Source organism: Triturus cristatus, chromosome 9 (assembly GCF_964204655.1).
Source record: "Triturus cristatus chromosome 9, aTriCri1.1, whole genome shotgun sequence".
NCBI lineage: Eukaryota > Metazoa > Chordata > Amphibia > Caudata > Salamandridae > Triturus > Triturus cristatus.
Genome location: NC_140592.1, coordinates 464,442,634 through 464,458,789, shown reverse-complemented (window position 1 = coordinate 464,458,789; position 16,156 = coordinate 464,442,634). Strand labels below are relative to the sequence as shown.

Here is a 16,156-nt window from a genome sequence, read left to right as displayed (position 1 = left end):
GACATCCATGTGCCACAAATCTCTCGCTTTCACTCTGAGGTGCATTCAGCTTCTCCCCCATCTGCACCTTTTTTATTTCAATGTTTACGCTTCAGCTTCCTCCCCCCCCCCAGGAGGTGCTCCTTTTGGATGTACTATTGTTCTTGATAGCTTCTTCCCATTCAAGTCTCCCACCAGGTTCCTCTGCGTTTGAACAGGGCACTGGCCCGCAGCGCCATCCGGAAGGCAAGCAGTCCCACTGCTTAATGGATGGTGAACGTTTCAAGTATGATACTTGTCAGTTCTTGTATGTACCCTACTGTATCTTATTACTCCTACTTATTACAGGGTCCAGATATTGTCTGATTAATGTGTTTTTCCCTACGTATGTTTCCCTAGGGCTGGACTTTCTGGTGCTTACCTATTAATTAAGTGCAGGTGTCAACTCCTTCCAGAAGGCATCTGGGCTGTCAGCCCTAGTTCCATTTGTGCTCTGCAGGGTGTTGAGAGGGCTCCCTGAGTTTTCTGAAGTGTACAACAGAATAAACAGTGCGATCATATGGAAACCACATCGGGTCTCTGGGAGAAACATCAGAGGACTGTACCTGGGACAGTCTTTGAGAGAAGACTCTAGATCAGCTGTGGTTTCTCTGCTATGGCAGACTACCGTTGCTCCACTGATCGCAGAGGCAAATGAAAAACGCAATGATCTAAAGGCAGAACATTTTATTTTTCGTCCTGCGGCTGAGCCTTGGGGGTGGGGCCACAGCACTGCAACGGGGGGAGGAGGAGTGGTGGGCCCTGCTGTCAGTGAGTATGATGGTTTGGCCGGCCGTCTCGGGCCGGCAAACCGTCATGTGCACTGACATCTCTCAAACCCAGCTGTGTTGCTGGGTGGAGGGATCAGCAGGCACAAGGTCCCAGCTCCCGATGGACAGCAAAAGCAGTGCGCTCCGCCCAATCCCTATGCTGATTTCATGGTGAGAGGAGCATCAGGATTGACTACAGGGGAAGCTGGGAGCTTCAGCCAGTGCCCAGAGGAGGAGAAGGGAAAGGCCGGCGAGCAGAAGACCAGCAGATACGTTTTTTATTATTATCACAGCCCCCCGCGCTGCCCCCCCAAGCGGCCCTCTACCTGCCATGCCCCACATGTCCCTGACACCAGCCGCTACTGATCTACATCACATGTCCTCTCATCTTGAGCAACAGTGTGGTGGGAGCACCCAAAAAGGTCTATCTCAAGCACACCATTGCACATGCATTCCTTACAAATAGCCTCATTCCAAGGTGAGAAGTGATACAATCATCACGCTTACCTACACAGCCCCCTGAAGCAGTTGTTCTGTATCCGCTATCACAGCGTGAGATACATTTAAAAGAGCCTGGCGTGTTCTCACAGCGTTGCGTTCCACAAGGAGAAACAGCAGAATCCAGACACTCGTCGACATCTACAAAAAGGGATTCATGGTCTGGTGTCAGTATATTCATCAAAGATATTAACACTGAGCAAAATACAGTATCATTTAGACAGCCTAGCCCTTCGAAAGGATATCAAGGTGGAGGGCTCGGAGAAAAAAATTAATTAGAAGACACTGAAAACTAATATGAAAGGGTGTGGCTAGAGACCACACATGGTAGGGATAAGACTAAGCTGAAAGAACAGAGATGGGAACTTGAAAAAAATTCAAGAAAAAAAAGCTCAAAAAGACTAACACAATTTATGGAGGCAAAACAAGTTATTAAAGATGTGTGAAATGACAGAATAAAAAAAGAAGGCAGAAGGAGAATTAAAGAACAAACAGAATGAAGGAAGAGGAGTAGTAAGATTACAAACATGCAAGCCAGAAGAGGTATAAGAGTACATCGATTAGAGGGTAATTAGTTTAAGAGAACACATGTACAGGACAAAATGTATACAAGTACAGACATGTGCAAGGACAAAGATGAATTACAGAACAAATACATGCAAAGAGGTAAAATATAAAATCATTGTGGAGAAGAGATCACTTTTAAACAATTTTTATTGACAGGCACATTACAGCAGATACACTTTCAAACAGTAATACAGTGGCATGCGAGCATGAATACAACAGGAATGTGTGGGGAAAAGCACAGCCAATTCCCTTTTGTGCAGGGACAAGCATGTGTCCATGGTGCAGTGTCTTTTTACCTGAGAATAGGAAAATTAACTCTTTAAACCCATAACAGAAAGAACGTCCCACCCCCTTCCCCTGGACCCAGTGGAGAAGAGAAATGTGAGAACAAACACAAGAGGGAGTGGAAGATGTGTTCTTAGGGACAGGAAGCTCTCTCCAATGGGATTGAAAGTAAGGAATAAGAGACAAAACATAGATGCAGCTATGGTAGCAAACACATGGAAAGGAGAAAGTTGAATAAGTAAAAAACATGTGGAGGGAGAAGGGCTAATTTAAATTAAAGCAAGCATATGATAGACTGAAGGAATAAGAGTAGAGTATGCAAAATCCTTAATTTTGTGCTATATTTCAGTGTAAAATGCGACCTTGTATCAATTTTTGATGCAAGGACTCATTTCGTGTGAAACAAATGGTGCAAAAAACCTAAGCACCCAGAGCAACAGCTGCTTTCATTCTGTTGTTCCCGTGCATTCGATCAGAAACATGGGAGGATGAAAAGGGTATAAGGCAACAAATATATACATGGTTAAAGAAGTTTAAAGAACAAGCAACTTAGGGGGAAAAGAAGATAGAAGAAAAACTCAGAAGGAGAAAGTTAAAGGCAAAAATTGGTTGGGGGAGATTGTTTACTAGAGTTAGTGAGCATGAAAGTAAAAGCACACTATAAACTACGGCTAGGGAGAAAAGGCAGCAAGAAAATGAGAGCTATGAAAAGGAAATTAAACATCCAAGCAAGAAGTTTTAAGGGATCACAGAAGAGAAAAGGGAAAGTGCAAAGGACAAAAGATGAAATAGAGTGTGGTTATAGTTGGACACATCTGTGAGTTAACAGAAGAAGATGAAGTTCTTTGGAAGAGAGATGAGCCAGATAGGCGGGTTGTGCTCAACAAGTGCAAGAGCTGTAGGAAACCCACTCCAGAGGGAGGCGTCTTTAAGGAGCTGATTTCTCTCTTCTGTTGGAAGACGCTAAGCCTTGCCTTTTCTGCCTTTCTAGGCTGATAACAATATGCGGTGAATGCCTCTTTAATTTGAAGAATCCCACCCAAAAGGAGATGACTACCCTTTTGTATCATTTATCTAGAATTAACTCGCACCCATGTAGTAATTTCCACAGTCTCTTACTATCAGGGTCTGGCTCACTTATAGTCCTGAAGAATGCTTTTGACCGACAGGGCACATGACAGGCACTGAAACATGTTACCTAGATAGGTTCAGAAGGCAAATTCTCAAGTTTGTATATATGTGAAAGGGGGTATCAATAAAAAAACATACATTGGTCTATCCTAACTAATTCTGAATGTTTTTTCTGAGGTATCCACATTTGACAGGAAATATACTAGAGACAAGTCCTCAGATTATATTACCTGGGCATTGTAACAATCTATAGACTTAGGGGCCAAGCAGACACAGAGGACAGTGGTGAAGGAATGACCCATCACAGGTTCTTCCCAGTGATACATGAAAAAGCCCCTTGCTAGAGCATGTCACACTAGATAGGTGAAGGCTTACCTCCTGTGAGTACATCCTCCCCATATTTGTAGTATAATGGAGACATGACCGTACTCTACAGACTCAGAAATTGATGTAATGACACCTTTTCACCAGGTTTTAGTTTACCACATTCTTTGTAGTCTCAAAGAAGAGAAGACCTCAATAGTAGACTGGAAGGCTTGGATGTCAATTTGCCGATATGCCAGCAGTAGGAGAAGTGACATCATGCACACTTTGACTTCCAATGACATCAGATGCTTGACTTCTTGTGCGATCATTAGCCCCTAATTAGTCTACCATTACTTGATGAGGAGTTGGGACATGGGCAAGAAGTGGAAACCCCACTAAGAGCCCTCCTTTCTTTCTGTTTCCGCTGCTGCCCTCCTGACACCTGGAGCCAGGGGCAGCAAGGGCAATACTAGGTGTACTAAAGCAGGGCCGGCACTAGGGCGGTGCGATGGGTGCAACCGCACCTGGCGCTGACTTCAGGTGGGGCGTCATATTTGGAAGTATTGTGTGGTTTTAAAAGAACCTGCATCCACATTCCTGGCCTCCAGAAATTTGCAGGGATCAATATAAACGTCAAAATAACTCCAGTGATTAGTGTTCTTCTTAGAGAGATATCAGAGTTTTGTCTAGTGGAAGTTTTGACTCGTGGTAAAGTAGCGCAGAGGGTTAATGTGCCTGCTGCAAAGAACGTGTACCATTCAGATCAGAAAGCGCATATAATACAAATAGGTCAGTGGGTTTTTGTCCAGAGAGATCCTTTTGTGACTTGCAGTTCATAAATTATAATTCTAACATAGAACAGTGAGCTAATAACTGTCACCAAAGAGCTGCATAAAAACTGCAAGGTATAGATTAGAGCGTTATGATATTATCCTGTCTTTCATTATCCTAATGTTGGAAAAAGGGTTGATTTGGACAGAAATCAATTCTGATTATTAAAAAAGAACCCCCAATCATGGTGCTAAGTTTTAAATTCAGAGTTTGTGCTTCTCCAGACCGAGCACTATTAAACAAGACTGTCTACCAGAATGGATGATGTGACGCCTGTACCTTGTAGTCCTCTGTTTTATGTAACATTTCCTATACACTAATCTACACACCTATGCTTTACTGTCTCTGTGTATTCTGTGTAAAGTGCTGTGACACCCTATACTAGTATGCGTGGCAACGGCGCTATAAAACAAATTAAACGCATCTGAGATAGAGTGGTATGGAGACTTGAAGTGCAATGTTAAAGGGTGGTAGGGAATACGTAACGTAGGTGGTTATTGGGGGGCGCCAACAAACATTGCTGCACAGGGTGCTACCAGCGCTAAATCCGGCCCTATACTAAAGAGCAAGCCGCACTAGCAGATGCCGCTCCCAGTGAGCCTGAATTGACTCCATGTTGGAGGCTGCTCATGTTAAGTTGCAGTGGCAGAGAATAAGTAATATCGCTATAAATTAATGCACACTGGATTCTACCTCTGTGCAAAGGAGAAATTGAGGAGAGGGTTAATTGTGAAAAGGCTGTGATGGAGAAAAAAAACAATGAACAGTGGAAGGGGAATAACAACAGAGGATAGGGAGTATAGGAGAGCAACCCTTCTTTGAGATTTGGAAGAGGCATCCACTGAGTTTGGGAAGGAAGAGGTAGGTATGCATAATGCAGCAGAGACTGGCTAGTGTAAACTGTGTTAGAGAGGACAGTGTGGTAAAGAACTTTAAAAATGGTCTGTATTCTCTTTTTAGCTACCAATTAAGTTTCTCCTTTAACTTTGATAATACACACCCACATTTCCAAATCGCATGTTATGGTGCATTTGTGAAAACCCTTTTCCCTTCCCACTCTCTACTTTGGCAGCCTGTTCTTTTGACTAAATTCCCTAAGGAAACTGTAAAGCAATGCCTATGCCATTGTGATCACCAATAAAGAACATATCAGATCATATATACACAGTGCTTAATTTGCGCCGGGGCTTTCCGGTGCTCAGCACCGGCACATAATTGGTTTCCGGTGCTTGGCACCGGCACCTAATTGTCAACACCATACTTAGAGCAGTCCACCACATGGTGGCGCTGCTTATCTAATTTAGAGATGAGTAGAATAACGGTAATTTGGGACTACAATATACATTAAAATTGCTAATACTTGCCTCCCCACCTATTCCTTTAGCTTTGGGGACCTGGAATAATCTGAACTGTCCCATTTACATGCGAGACAGATGGTTAGTAGTTGTTTTGGCAGCGATAACAAGGGCGATGGGTGGTGCAAGCTGCAGTGGCCTCATGGTCAGAGTCCTGGCACTTAATATTTCACAAATTAAGCACTGTATATACAGGTGTAGATGAGAGGTACAGGAACTCACCCACGCAGGCAGCTTTGTCCTCACTGGCCTTGAAACCTGTTTGGCAGGAACAGTCGAACGACCCCTCTGTGTTAGAGCAGCGACCCCCCCTACAGACTCCTCCTTGCCGGCACTCGTCTTTGTCTTCCAAAGCAGAGAAATGAATATACAAAAATCAGGGAAAAAATTATAGATGACTTTGCAGCTCTCAGATGTTAGGGGTTTTTGTTCCCTGTTGTTTGCACACATGTCCCAGCCCTGATGTTTTTTGGACTGAGCAAATCTCACCTTCCTATTGATCTAGAAGATCATATTTTTTATGATCTATATCTACAAATTGATGGTGCCACAAATAAGACTCTCATCTAGTAACATACAAAGAAATCTATCATTCTACATTGCATTTCACTTGCACAAGCGTGTGCTCAGAGGAGTCTCTGTTGAGTTGCAGTTGAGCACATGGAGAACTACTTTTTTGGAAGTTGCTGATTCACAAAAGCTTTCATGAATATAGGAAGAAGTACTATAGAAATAGTCTTTTACATATTTTCAACCTATTAATAAACTAAACTAGTATTTTACATACTCTTACACTACTTTGTGAATTAACCCCAAAACCTCCAACTCCCTATAAGTAAAAATGCAAAGAGGGGCACAGTCCTTTCTAATTGTACTATTTGCTCATGAATATGACCCAAATATTACCATTTTATACCCATGTTATAAATTTCACAAAAACATGCAAGAGTCAGTAAAAATTAACATAGGAGTACTCTTTTACACACTCTTAGATGCCTTTGTGAACTGACCCTTGTGACTTTCAGTTCAGTAATACACACAACTTTAGACTTCACGATAAGTAACTAGCATGGCATTACCCTTTTCAGCCCTGAGAAATACATGTCAGTATTTGTGAACACCTCACTGAGGCACTGGGGCAGAAAAAGGCAGAATTGTATTTGCCCAAAATAAGGAGACAATTGGAGGCAAACATAATTTAACTGCTAGGAATGGACGTCCACCTCACCAGCTACCACTTACTTACTGTGTAGAAAGTGGACTGCTAACCTATGAATGATACAATTTCCTTACTCTCGTGAGAATTTCACTACACATGGCAACCAAATGCAAAGTGGTGCCAGGGCTCACCTACGCAGTTGGTCCCGTCCGGGGTGGTGGTATAGCCCTCTGCACAGATACAGGTGTAGGAGCCCTCAGTATTAAGACACTCCCCCTGAGGCGAGCAGTATTCATTCTCCAGGCACTCGTTGATATCTGCGAGAGGCATAGGAAACATACATTTTTCATTAAGCAGGTGGAAGATATGTTCATTGCAATGCAGTTCCAATCATCCTGTGCTGTGTACCCAAGTTTCATTGCCTGCCTTGGAAACATGGAAGGATATATCTCACCTTCTGAAGGCTCTGACGAATGATACATGGCTGACTGCTATCAGCAATGGAATCATGGAGCCTGAAACAAACAAGGAATCTGGAACTCTTGCCATTGTTATACAGTGGGCTCCTCATATCCATTTTCCCTGGTACTACTACACCTGCTGCACTAATAATAGCTATGCCCTTGTCTGAGGCTCCAACCTTCATCAGTGTATCTTCTAAGGTATGTGCCTGAACTTTTCATAATTTGTAGTGTTTGGTCGCTGATTAGCTCAGTTGTGTTTCCCGTTAGTTGAATTTCTTTTTAATTCTGATTTTGTGGTAGGAAAGGTCTATTGCTGATAAAACCTGTAACTTCAAATCTTATATTTTACCAAGTAGCTCTAATAACATGTCTCCTTACAAATGTTTCCTGTCGAGATGGGATGATGCCTTGTACTTCTGTATTCTTTCAGAGTATTGGTTTCAGACACAAGTTGGCTCAGGGCTGGTATATGAGAGTCATTTGGTGTGAGACACTTAATTTATCCAACACCCTCCCCCTCCACCTCTGGCAGAGCACCGACCCCCTCCACCTCTGGCAATCTCCCCCATTGCCATAGTTCAGGAAGGACCTCAAGACCTGGCTTTTCGGGTGACCCCTGCACTCAACGGAGCTGTCCCCCATCCCCCCAGCGCCTTGAGACCCTCATGGGTGAGTAGTTGCGCGTTACCAACCCTGATTGATTGATTGATGAACACAAGCATCATTGCATGAACCGGGGTCAAGAAAAGTATAGGCACACTGGCAGAGAATAACCGACAATACTTGCCATGGAATAGAAACGAAGGGCGCTGTTCGCAATATGCCCTAACTGGATTAGATCGCATTGCTGACTACAAGCATTTTCCATGGAGATGCCAGACTGACCTATACAGTTTACTCCGTCGCTGCTGAGCTGGTAACCTGCCTTACAGTCGCACCGGTATGATCCGTCAGTGTTGATGCATCTCCCGCTGGAACCGCAAACTGCCTGGTTCTGACACTCGTTGATATCTGAAAAGGATAAGAAACTTTGTCAAGGCATTGAAAATGTAGTTGAGTCATTAAGAGAGACCAAAAATGATCTGCAACCTGATGAGGGGAAATGGCTTTAAGAGGATTCAGAATGTGAGGATTAAGTTCCCCTGGATCTAGGCTGAGCGAAAGCAACCCATGAGCTTTAAGCATGGTCATTTGCCTTAGATTGCAAGTGGAATATTTACACTGACCTGAGTGGGTGAGGCAGCAGTTCAGGGGCTTGAAGAGGTGAGGGGCAGAGGCCCATGTACCAGGAGGGTGAATGCTAGGTTCCTACGTATGGAGGTATGAAACTGGTTGGTCACTGAGCTAGGGGTGAGTGACACATGTACATGTAGGTTCCTATATAATGGAGGTATGAAACTGGTTGTTCACTGAGCCAGAGGTGAGTGACACATGTACATGTAGGTTCCTATGGATTGGAGGTATGAAACTGGTTGTTCACTGAGCTAGGGATGAGTGACACATGTACCAGGTGTCTGGAGATTTGGACTGGATGCCCGTACAGTTGGGGTAAGGCTCAGGATCAAGCAAACATTGGGGCTAGAGCAGTAAAAGAGCTAGATATCCGAAGAACAGAAAGGCAAAGCCAAGATACACATGACCTGGAGTTTTGATACCCATGGAAGTAGAGAGACAGCGGACCAAATAGCAATGGATTGGTGCTGAATTCATTCAGATGGGTCAAGGGTTTTATATGTGTGCGTATGCTTATATATATATATATATCCAACACGAGAAATGGTGAAGGATCCGTGCCGCTTGCAACGGCGGGCCGTGGTAGGGGCGCCAACCCCGATAAATCCCAACGAAACAGTCGCCTATACCACATCACAAAGACAACGCCTTAGCCCATATATGCTTCAAACGTGAGTTTAATGTCACAGAAAAAGAATCACCCAACGCGTTTCGAAGCGTCCGTTTCTTGTTCACGGGTAGTGGGCAAATGAAAACAATAAAGTTAAATACAAATCATGTGACACTCAAAATCAAAAAGTGAAAACAGATTGCATACGCGATGTCTCAGAGATCATTTGTAAATAAGGCTAATAAAAATTATCGCTGCTATACGCGGTAGATATAACATAATACCGCGCATGCGTCTGCTGCTGAGTCGCTAGGCGCCTGCGCAAAACAGGCCATACCCGCGTATAGCAGCGATAATTTTCGTTTGTCAACACACTTGCCAAACATACCGCTATGTATATGACTTTTCTGTCCAGAATGAACTAAGATATTATAAATGCTAAAAATTATTATTAGCCTTATTTACAAATGATCTCTGAGACATCACATATGCAATCTGTTTTCCCTTTTTATGATTTTGAGTGTCACATGATTTGTATTTAACTTTATTGTTTTCATTTGCCCACTACCCGTGAAAAAGAAGCAGACGCTTCGAAACACGTTGTGTGATTCTTTTTCCGTGACATTAAACTCACGTTTGAAGCATAATATATCAATCAATCAATCAAGCTTTATTCGACAGTTTAGGTCATAAAAGCACATATATCTTATCACTGGGATTTTCATTTTGTAAGCGCACCAACTTTAATTATACACAGATGCGCATTGATTTTTTCAAATATATAAGAAAATTAAAAATTAAAAAATATTTCAGTATGAAGAGCAATACTCGTAGAGATATCATTGGAATGAGGAATGAAGACCCTGGAAACTTGGAAGTGGGAGATATGGAGGTACAGTTTGCATGTCAACAATTAATGAGAGAGGCGGAAGGGTTGGATGGAGTGGACTCTATTAGTCAAACAGATGGCTTATTTTGTCTAGATGTGTTTGATAGACCAGTCACAGACTTCAAAACAAAATCGACATTTACTCCAAATACCCCCAAAGATGCGATAGATATGTATGCTGAACTTGTTATAAAAGATTTGAAGCAGTTATCGATACAATCCAGTAATGATTTTTTTTTAAATGAGAGCATGTTTGAGAAACAGTATCAGGCTATGATTGTAAAGATACAGAACAGGCAGGACATTGTGGTAAGACAGGCAGACAAGGGTGGGAACCTTGTTCTGTGGTCTTTAGAAGCATATAATATGGAAGCCATGATACAACTAAGAGACAAAGAGTGTTATCTAAAAGTCCCCCAGAGTAATTTATTAGAAATTAAACACAAATATGTGAAGGATTTAACTAGGTGGAGAGAATTGGGATTAATTAGCAAAGCAGAATATTCCTTTTTAAAGGTAGACAATCCGGTACTACCAACTCTATATTTAATCCCAAAAATTCACAGGCACAAAGAAAGACCACCAGGGCGTCCTATAATTTCGGCCATGGGTAGTTTATTCGAACCGACCTCCAGATATCTTGATGCTTTCCTACAGACATATGTAAAGACATTACCTGCCTATATTCAAGATACAAGAGATTTTTTGAATACAATAGCTGACATAGTATGGGATGAGTCATATCTTCTAACTACATTAGATGTTGTAAGCCTGTATACCAGCATTTCCCAGGAAGATGGCATAAGGGCAGTTAGACATTTCCTAAACCAGAGATCTATTAACCTTTATCAACATGCAAATATGCTGATTGAAATGTGCAGACTATGCCTCAGCAATAACCATTTTTTATTTGGAGGAGACACCTACAGGCAACTACAGGGAACAGCGATGGGCACCTGCTTCACCCCCGGATATGCTAATTGGCATATGGGCTGGTGGGAGGAGCAGGTGCTCAAAGTTGATCATGGCAGTGACTGGAAAAACCATATAGTCAAATGGATCAGGTTAATTGACGATCTATTTATTATATGGAATGGGTCTAATGAACAAACTAAGGAGTTTATTAACAACATCAATAAGAATAACCTTAATCTAAAATTTACTGAACACATAAGCGAGAGAAGTGTTACATATTTAGATTTAGAGGTATATATCTCACAAGGAAGAATCCAAACACGCACATACTGAAAGCCAACCGCAGGAAATACAATTTTGCACGCGGAGAGCTTTCATCCATCTAGACTGAAAATGAGCATTCCTTATGCTGAAAATTTGAGAATGAAACGTAATTGCAGTGATAAGGATGCCCTAAATGATACTCAATGTGCTTTGAATGTGAGATTTTTACAAAGAGGATATGCTCCAAAAATACTGAAACAAGCAAAAAGAAAAGTAGACAACATACAAAGAGAAACATTGTTGAAACCTGATGAAATGAAAGTTATAGAAAAGAAAAAACAAACACAAGATCAGATAATAATGATCACAGGGTACAATGCCTACCAGGCGAAAGTAAGGGCTAGCTTATGTAGACATTGGTACCTAGTCAAACTGGATCCGGTTCTACAGGGCAATGTGTCAAGAAGGCCGATGATAACTTTCAATAAGGCCAAATAAATGAGAGAAGATTTATTTCAGATAAATCCTGAAGTAAGGAAAGGGGGAGGCAGTTGGCTGCAGACTACCCCTGGCTTTCACAAATGTCACAAATGTAAGGCCTGTGGACACGGTAAAAATGAACAACAGGTTATAACAACCCTACTTAATAGCCCATGGAAGATAAGAATTCCACTAAGCTGCAAAAGTGAATATGTTGTCTACGTTTTAAAATGTTCTTGTCCAAAAATGTATGTAGGAAGTACTATCCACAGGGTTCATATCCGCATATTACAACATCTAAGGGCAATTAGGAATAATGATAAGAATTATGTGGTGGCTCGCCACATTAATAAAGAACACAAGGGGAATATGAATGATCTTGTTTATTTTGCAATAGATCAAGTCCCAAAAAACATGAGAGGCGGTGACAGAGAAAGAAAACTCAGTAAATTAGAATCAAAGTATATACTCTTGTTTAACACCAAAATTCCAAATGGACTGAATAGAGAAGAGGATTTACATGTATATTTAATATAAATCAATACAATATTCCATTTTCATTCGATTTTAAATAAAATGTTGATTTTAAATTCAGAGGAAGTAAGAAGACTAAATAATAAATATACATCAGTGTGATTAAGTTTAATCCATGGAGTCTGAGGAAGTGTTAAACTAGCAATGATTGGCATTGAATTAAGTAATCAACCATTAACTTTTATCAAAAAGAGGCAACTACTTGAGTGTTTGGTGCATGTATGCTATTTATGAAATTATATGAAAGATATTGTATGCAATAGCATTTTATTTATCTTATTTATTTATTTCATTAGTAACATCTGCACTAAGGGCCTTATGTAGGTAGCATTCAATTTATCACTTCATAAATACCGAATGTTACCGATTCGGTATTTAAGAAGTGGTAAATTGTATGTAGGTAATAATTCGGTAAATATTACCGATTCGGAGAAATTCAGTAATTACCGAATCGGTATTTACCGATTCGGTAATGGGGCATACTTCCCATTGATTCCTATGGGCTGGAAGGCCCATAGGTATCAATGGGAAGCCAGTCACCATTACCGATTCGGTAAATACCGATTCGGTAATGGGGGGAGAAAATACAAGGGTGGCAGGGTGTCACATTGACACCCTGTTGCACCCCTGATTCTAGCATGTGTGCACATGTGGCGCACATACATGCCCTAAGGGCATGTATGTCTGGCACATTGCACTCTAATGTCAGCAAAATATTGCTTTTTGCAATGTATTCGGTATTTAACACCAACCTATTATTGGTGGTAAATACCGAATTTTAAATAGTAATTTTCACTCTTGAGAGTGCTCCCTACATTGAGGATTCGGTAATTTTACCGAATCGGTAAATTTACCATTCGGTATTTTTACCGATTCGGTAATTTTACCGATTCGGTAAATACCGAATCCTGACAAATGCCCCCTACATCTCAACTATCTAAATACCGGTCGGTAACGGGTTTTTTACCGAATTTCAGCCGTTACCGACCGGTATTTAGCTTCCTACATATGGCCCTAAATGATTGGAAATGAATTTACCATTAGCATAAGCACTTTTTTGATGTATCTGATTGATAAATAACTTGCACTTCAATTGCTATTTTGCACATGAGATCAAAGGTACTGTAAAGTTTTCAGCAAATCTGCACATGATATCTTTTGTACTGTAATGCACATGCACTTTGTTAGATATTAAGATATTATTTATATATTTTTGATACAGTATTAAATATACATCATTTTGATCTATCGGCAGAGGTAAAGACCGGATTTGACTTAATCAGGGGGCACTAGCCCGATATTTTGAAGCAAATGAACACTGTGACCGGCATTAAAATTGGACTGGATGTTATGAGGCTTAACATACCTTGAAAGACATTGGAAAGTATCTGCTATATTGAGATGTTATCAAGAATAAGCAATGAAAATTTGGAAATGAACTTTTAGCTATGATATAATAGTGAGAAGTCTATCTTGAGTAATTTTTGGTATGGAGCCTATAAACAGCCAATTTTAGCAAAGTCAATATATTTATATTGTATTTATGGTGGTCTGGTAGTGATGTTTTAACTACTGGAACAACGAAATGGTCACAGCAAAACAAAGTGATGTTACGCACACATATATATGTTTTAGTCTGTCTACCATATCTATTAACTAATCACCATGTGACTTTCTACCCTCTGTTTATAAACGAGTGATTTTATGTAACTTCCCATTGTGAAAAAGGCAGGTGTGCCGAAACGCGTCAAGCGGATTAATAAAAAAACTAAAAGCTTAATGGTGAAGTTTACCCCTGAGTCGGAGTCCGATTACTGGAGAAGGAGTCGGGAGTGGTTCAAATCAATATATATATATATATCTATATATAAATATATTTAGTTAGGAACATTTTATTTATTCTTTCCATAGAATATAAACTTAAAACTACCCAAACATTAGAAATTCTACATTTAGAGTTATACCTTAAATTTATCATTTACACACCCACACCACTTTCAAATTACTATAACTTTATTTATTCTTTGTATACAAACCAGATTTAAACTACTCAAACATTAGAAATTATAAAGTTATACTTATACCTTCAATTTCTAATGTACGCACTGTCTTCAAACTACTATAAATTGAGCACATCTGTAACAGTGTTATCAACTTGCTAACCACACATTCCATGAACTATAACTTGTGCCTTCCCCATGCACAGCTTATACGCCGGCAAATTACATCACTTATGCTACATTAAATCATTCAGAACAACACTCATCACATCTCCAGTTACATCTTCTATGAGAATAGTGTGCATGATAGCAGGGCGAGTTATAGTTCATGTATGTTGTAAGAGAGTTAGCAATGCTGTGTATGGAGATGCACGAGTTAAATAATCTGAAGGCGGTGTGTAAATTAGAAATTAAAGGTATAATTATTACCTTATAATTTCTAATGTTTGAGTAGTTTAAGATTGGTTTCTATAGAGTGGAGTTCTGTAGAGTGAAGTGGCATAGAGCGTAGTGGCACAGAGTGGAGTGGAGTGGCATAGAGTATGGTGGAGTGGCCTACAGCGGAGTGGTGTAGAGTGAAGTGGAGTAGAATGGATTAGCATAGAGTGGCATACAGTGAAGTGTTGTTGAGTGGCATGGCATAGAATGGAGTGGTGTACAGTAGAGTGGCATAGAGTAGAGTGGTGTAGAGTGCTTTAAAGTGTAGTGGCATACACTGGAATAGTGCAGAGTGGGGTTGTGTGGAGTGCCAAAGAATCGAGTGGCATACAGTGGAGTGGCATGGAGTGAAAAGCGTATATAGGAGTGACTCACGAAGGAGTGATATAGAGTGCAGTGGCATAGAATGGAGTAGAATAAAATGCAGTGGAGTGGCATAGAGTGGTGTGGCATAGAGTGGAATTGCAGATGGTGGAGTGGTGTAGAGTACAATCCTGTACAGTAGAGTGGCATAGAGTGGAGTAACATACAGTGTTGTGGCGTACAGTGGAGTGGCATAGAGTGGAGTGGTGTAAAGTGGAATTGAGTAGCATGCAGTGGTGTAGAGTTAAGTGACGTGGAGTGGTATAGTGTACAGTGAAGTGACACAGAGTGGATTGGCACAGAGTGGAGTGGCATAGTTGGAGTCGTACAGAGTGAAGTGGCATAGAGTTGAGTTGTGCAGGGTGCAGTGGCATACAGTAGAATAGCGTACAGTGTTGTTGTGTAGAGGGGAAACACAGTTTGCATCGCATGCGCTATAACGCCTGCAATTACAACGTGGTTGTTACAACGACAATGTTGTACAATGCAAGCCATTACATCACAAGTCGTTTCTACGACTTGCTGTAGGGTGCGCTCTACACTAAGGAATAGTATAATTTACTATTCCAACACCTTCCCTACTGTTGCACACGCTGGAGTTAGAATAGTAAATTCTACTATTCCTAGGTCTAGCGTGCCCCCTACAGCAAGTCGTAGAAACGACTTGCGATGTAATGGTTTGCTTTGTAACAACACGGTCATTGTAATGACCGCTTTGTAATCGCATGCGATGTAACATTGCATATTCCGTGAAGAGTTGAGTGGCATGGAGTGGAGTGCTGTATAGTAGAGTAGTGTTGAGTGGATTAGCGCAAAGATGAATAGCGCAGAGTGGAGTGGCATAGAGAGGGGTGCTGTAGAGTGGAGTGTCGTAGAGGGGAGAAATGTAGAGTGGAATAGTGTAGACTGGAGTGACATGAAGTGTAGAGGCATAGAGTGGAGTGCAGAGGCATTGAGTGGAGTGGCGTAGGGTGGAGAGGAGTACAATGTCATAGCACTGAATGGGGTGTCATAAAGTGCAATATGTATTGGGCAGTTACATAGAA

At 41.2% G+C, this 16,156-nt stretch overlaps 1 protein-coding gene across 4 annotated transcripts in view; it reads right to left on the bottom strand.

Moving 5' to 3' along the window:
• LTBP4 (latent transforming growth factor beta binding protein 4) overlaps positions 1-16,156 on the bottom strand; it is a 1,245,426-nt gene that overhangs the window by 135,715 nt on the left and 1,093,555 nt on the right. For all 4 annotated transcript variants that reach the window (XM_085625396.1, XM_085625398.1, XM_085625397.1 and 1 more), the window contains exons 20-23: positions 8,270-8,395; positions 7,112-7,237; positions 5,984-6,106; positions 1,296-1,427 (exon numbers count right to left, since the gene is read on the bottom strand). In XM_085625396.1, the coding sequence (XP_085481522.1) occupies positions 1,296-1,427; positions 5,984-6,106; positions 7,112-7,237; positions 8,270-8,395 (507 nt within the window). The remainder of the gene's footprint in view (positions 1-1,295; positions 1,428-5,983; positions 6,107-7,111; positions 7,238-8,269; positions 8,396-16,156) is intronic.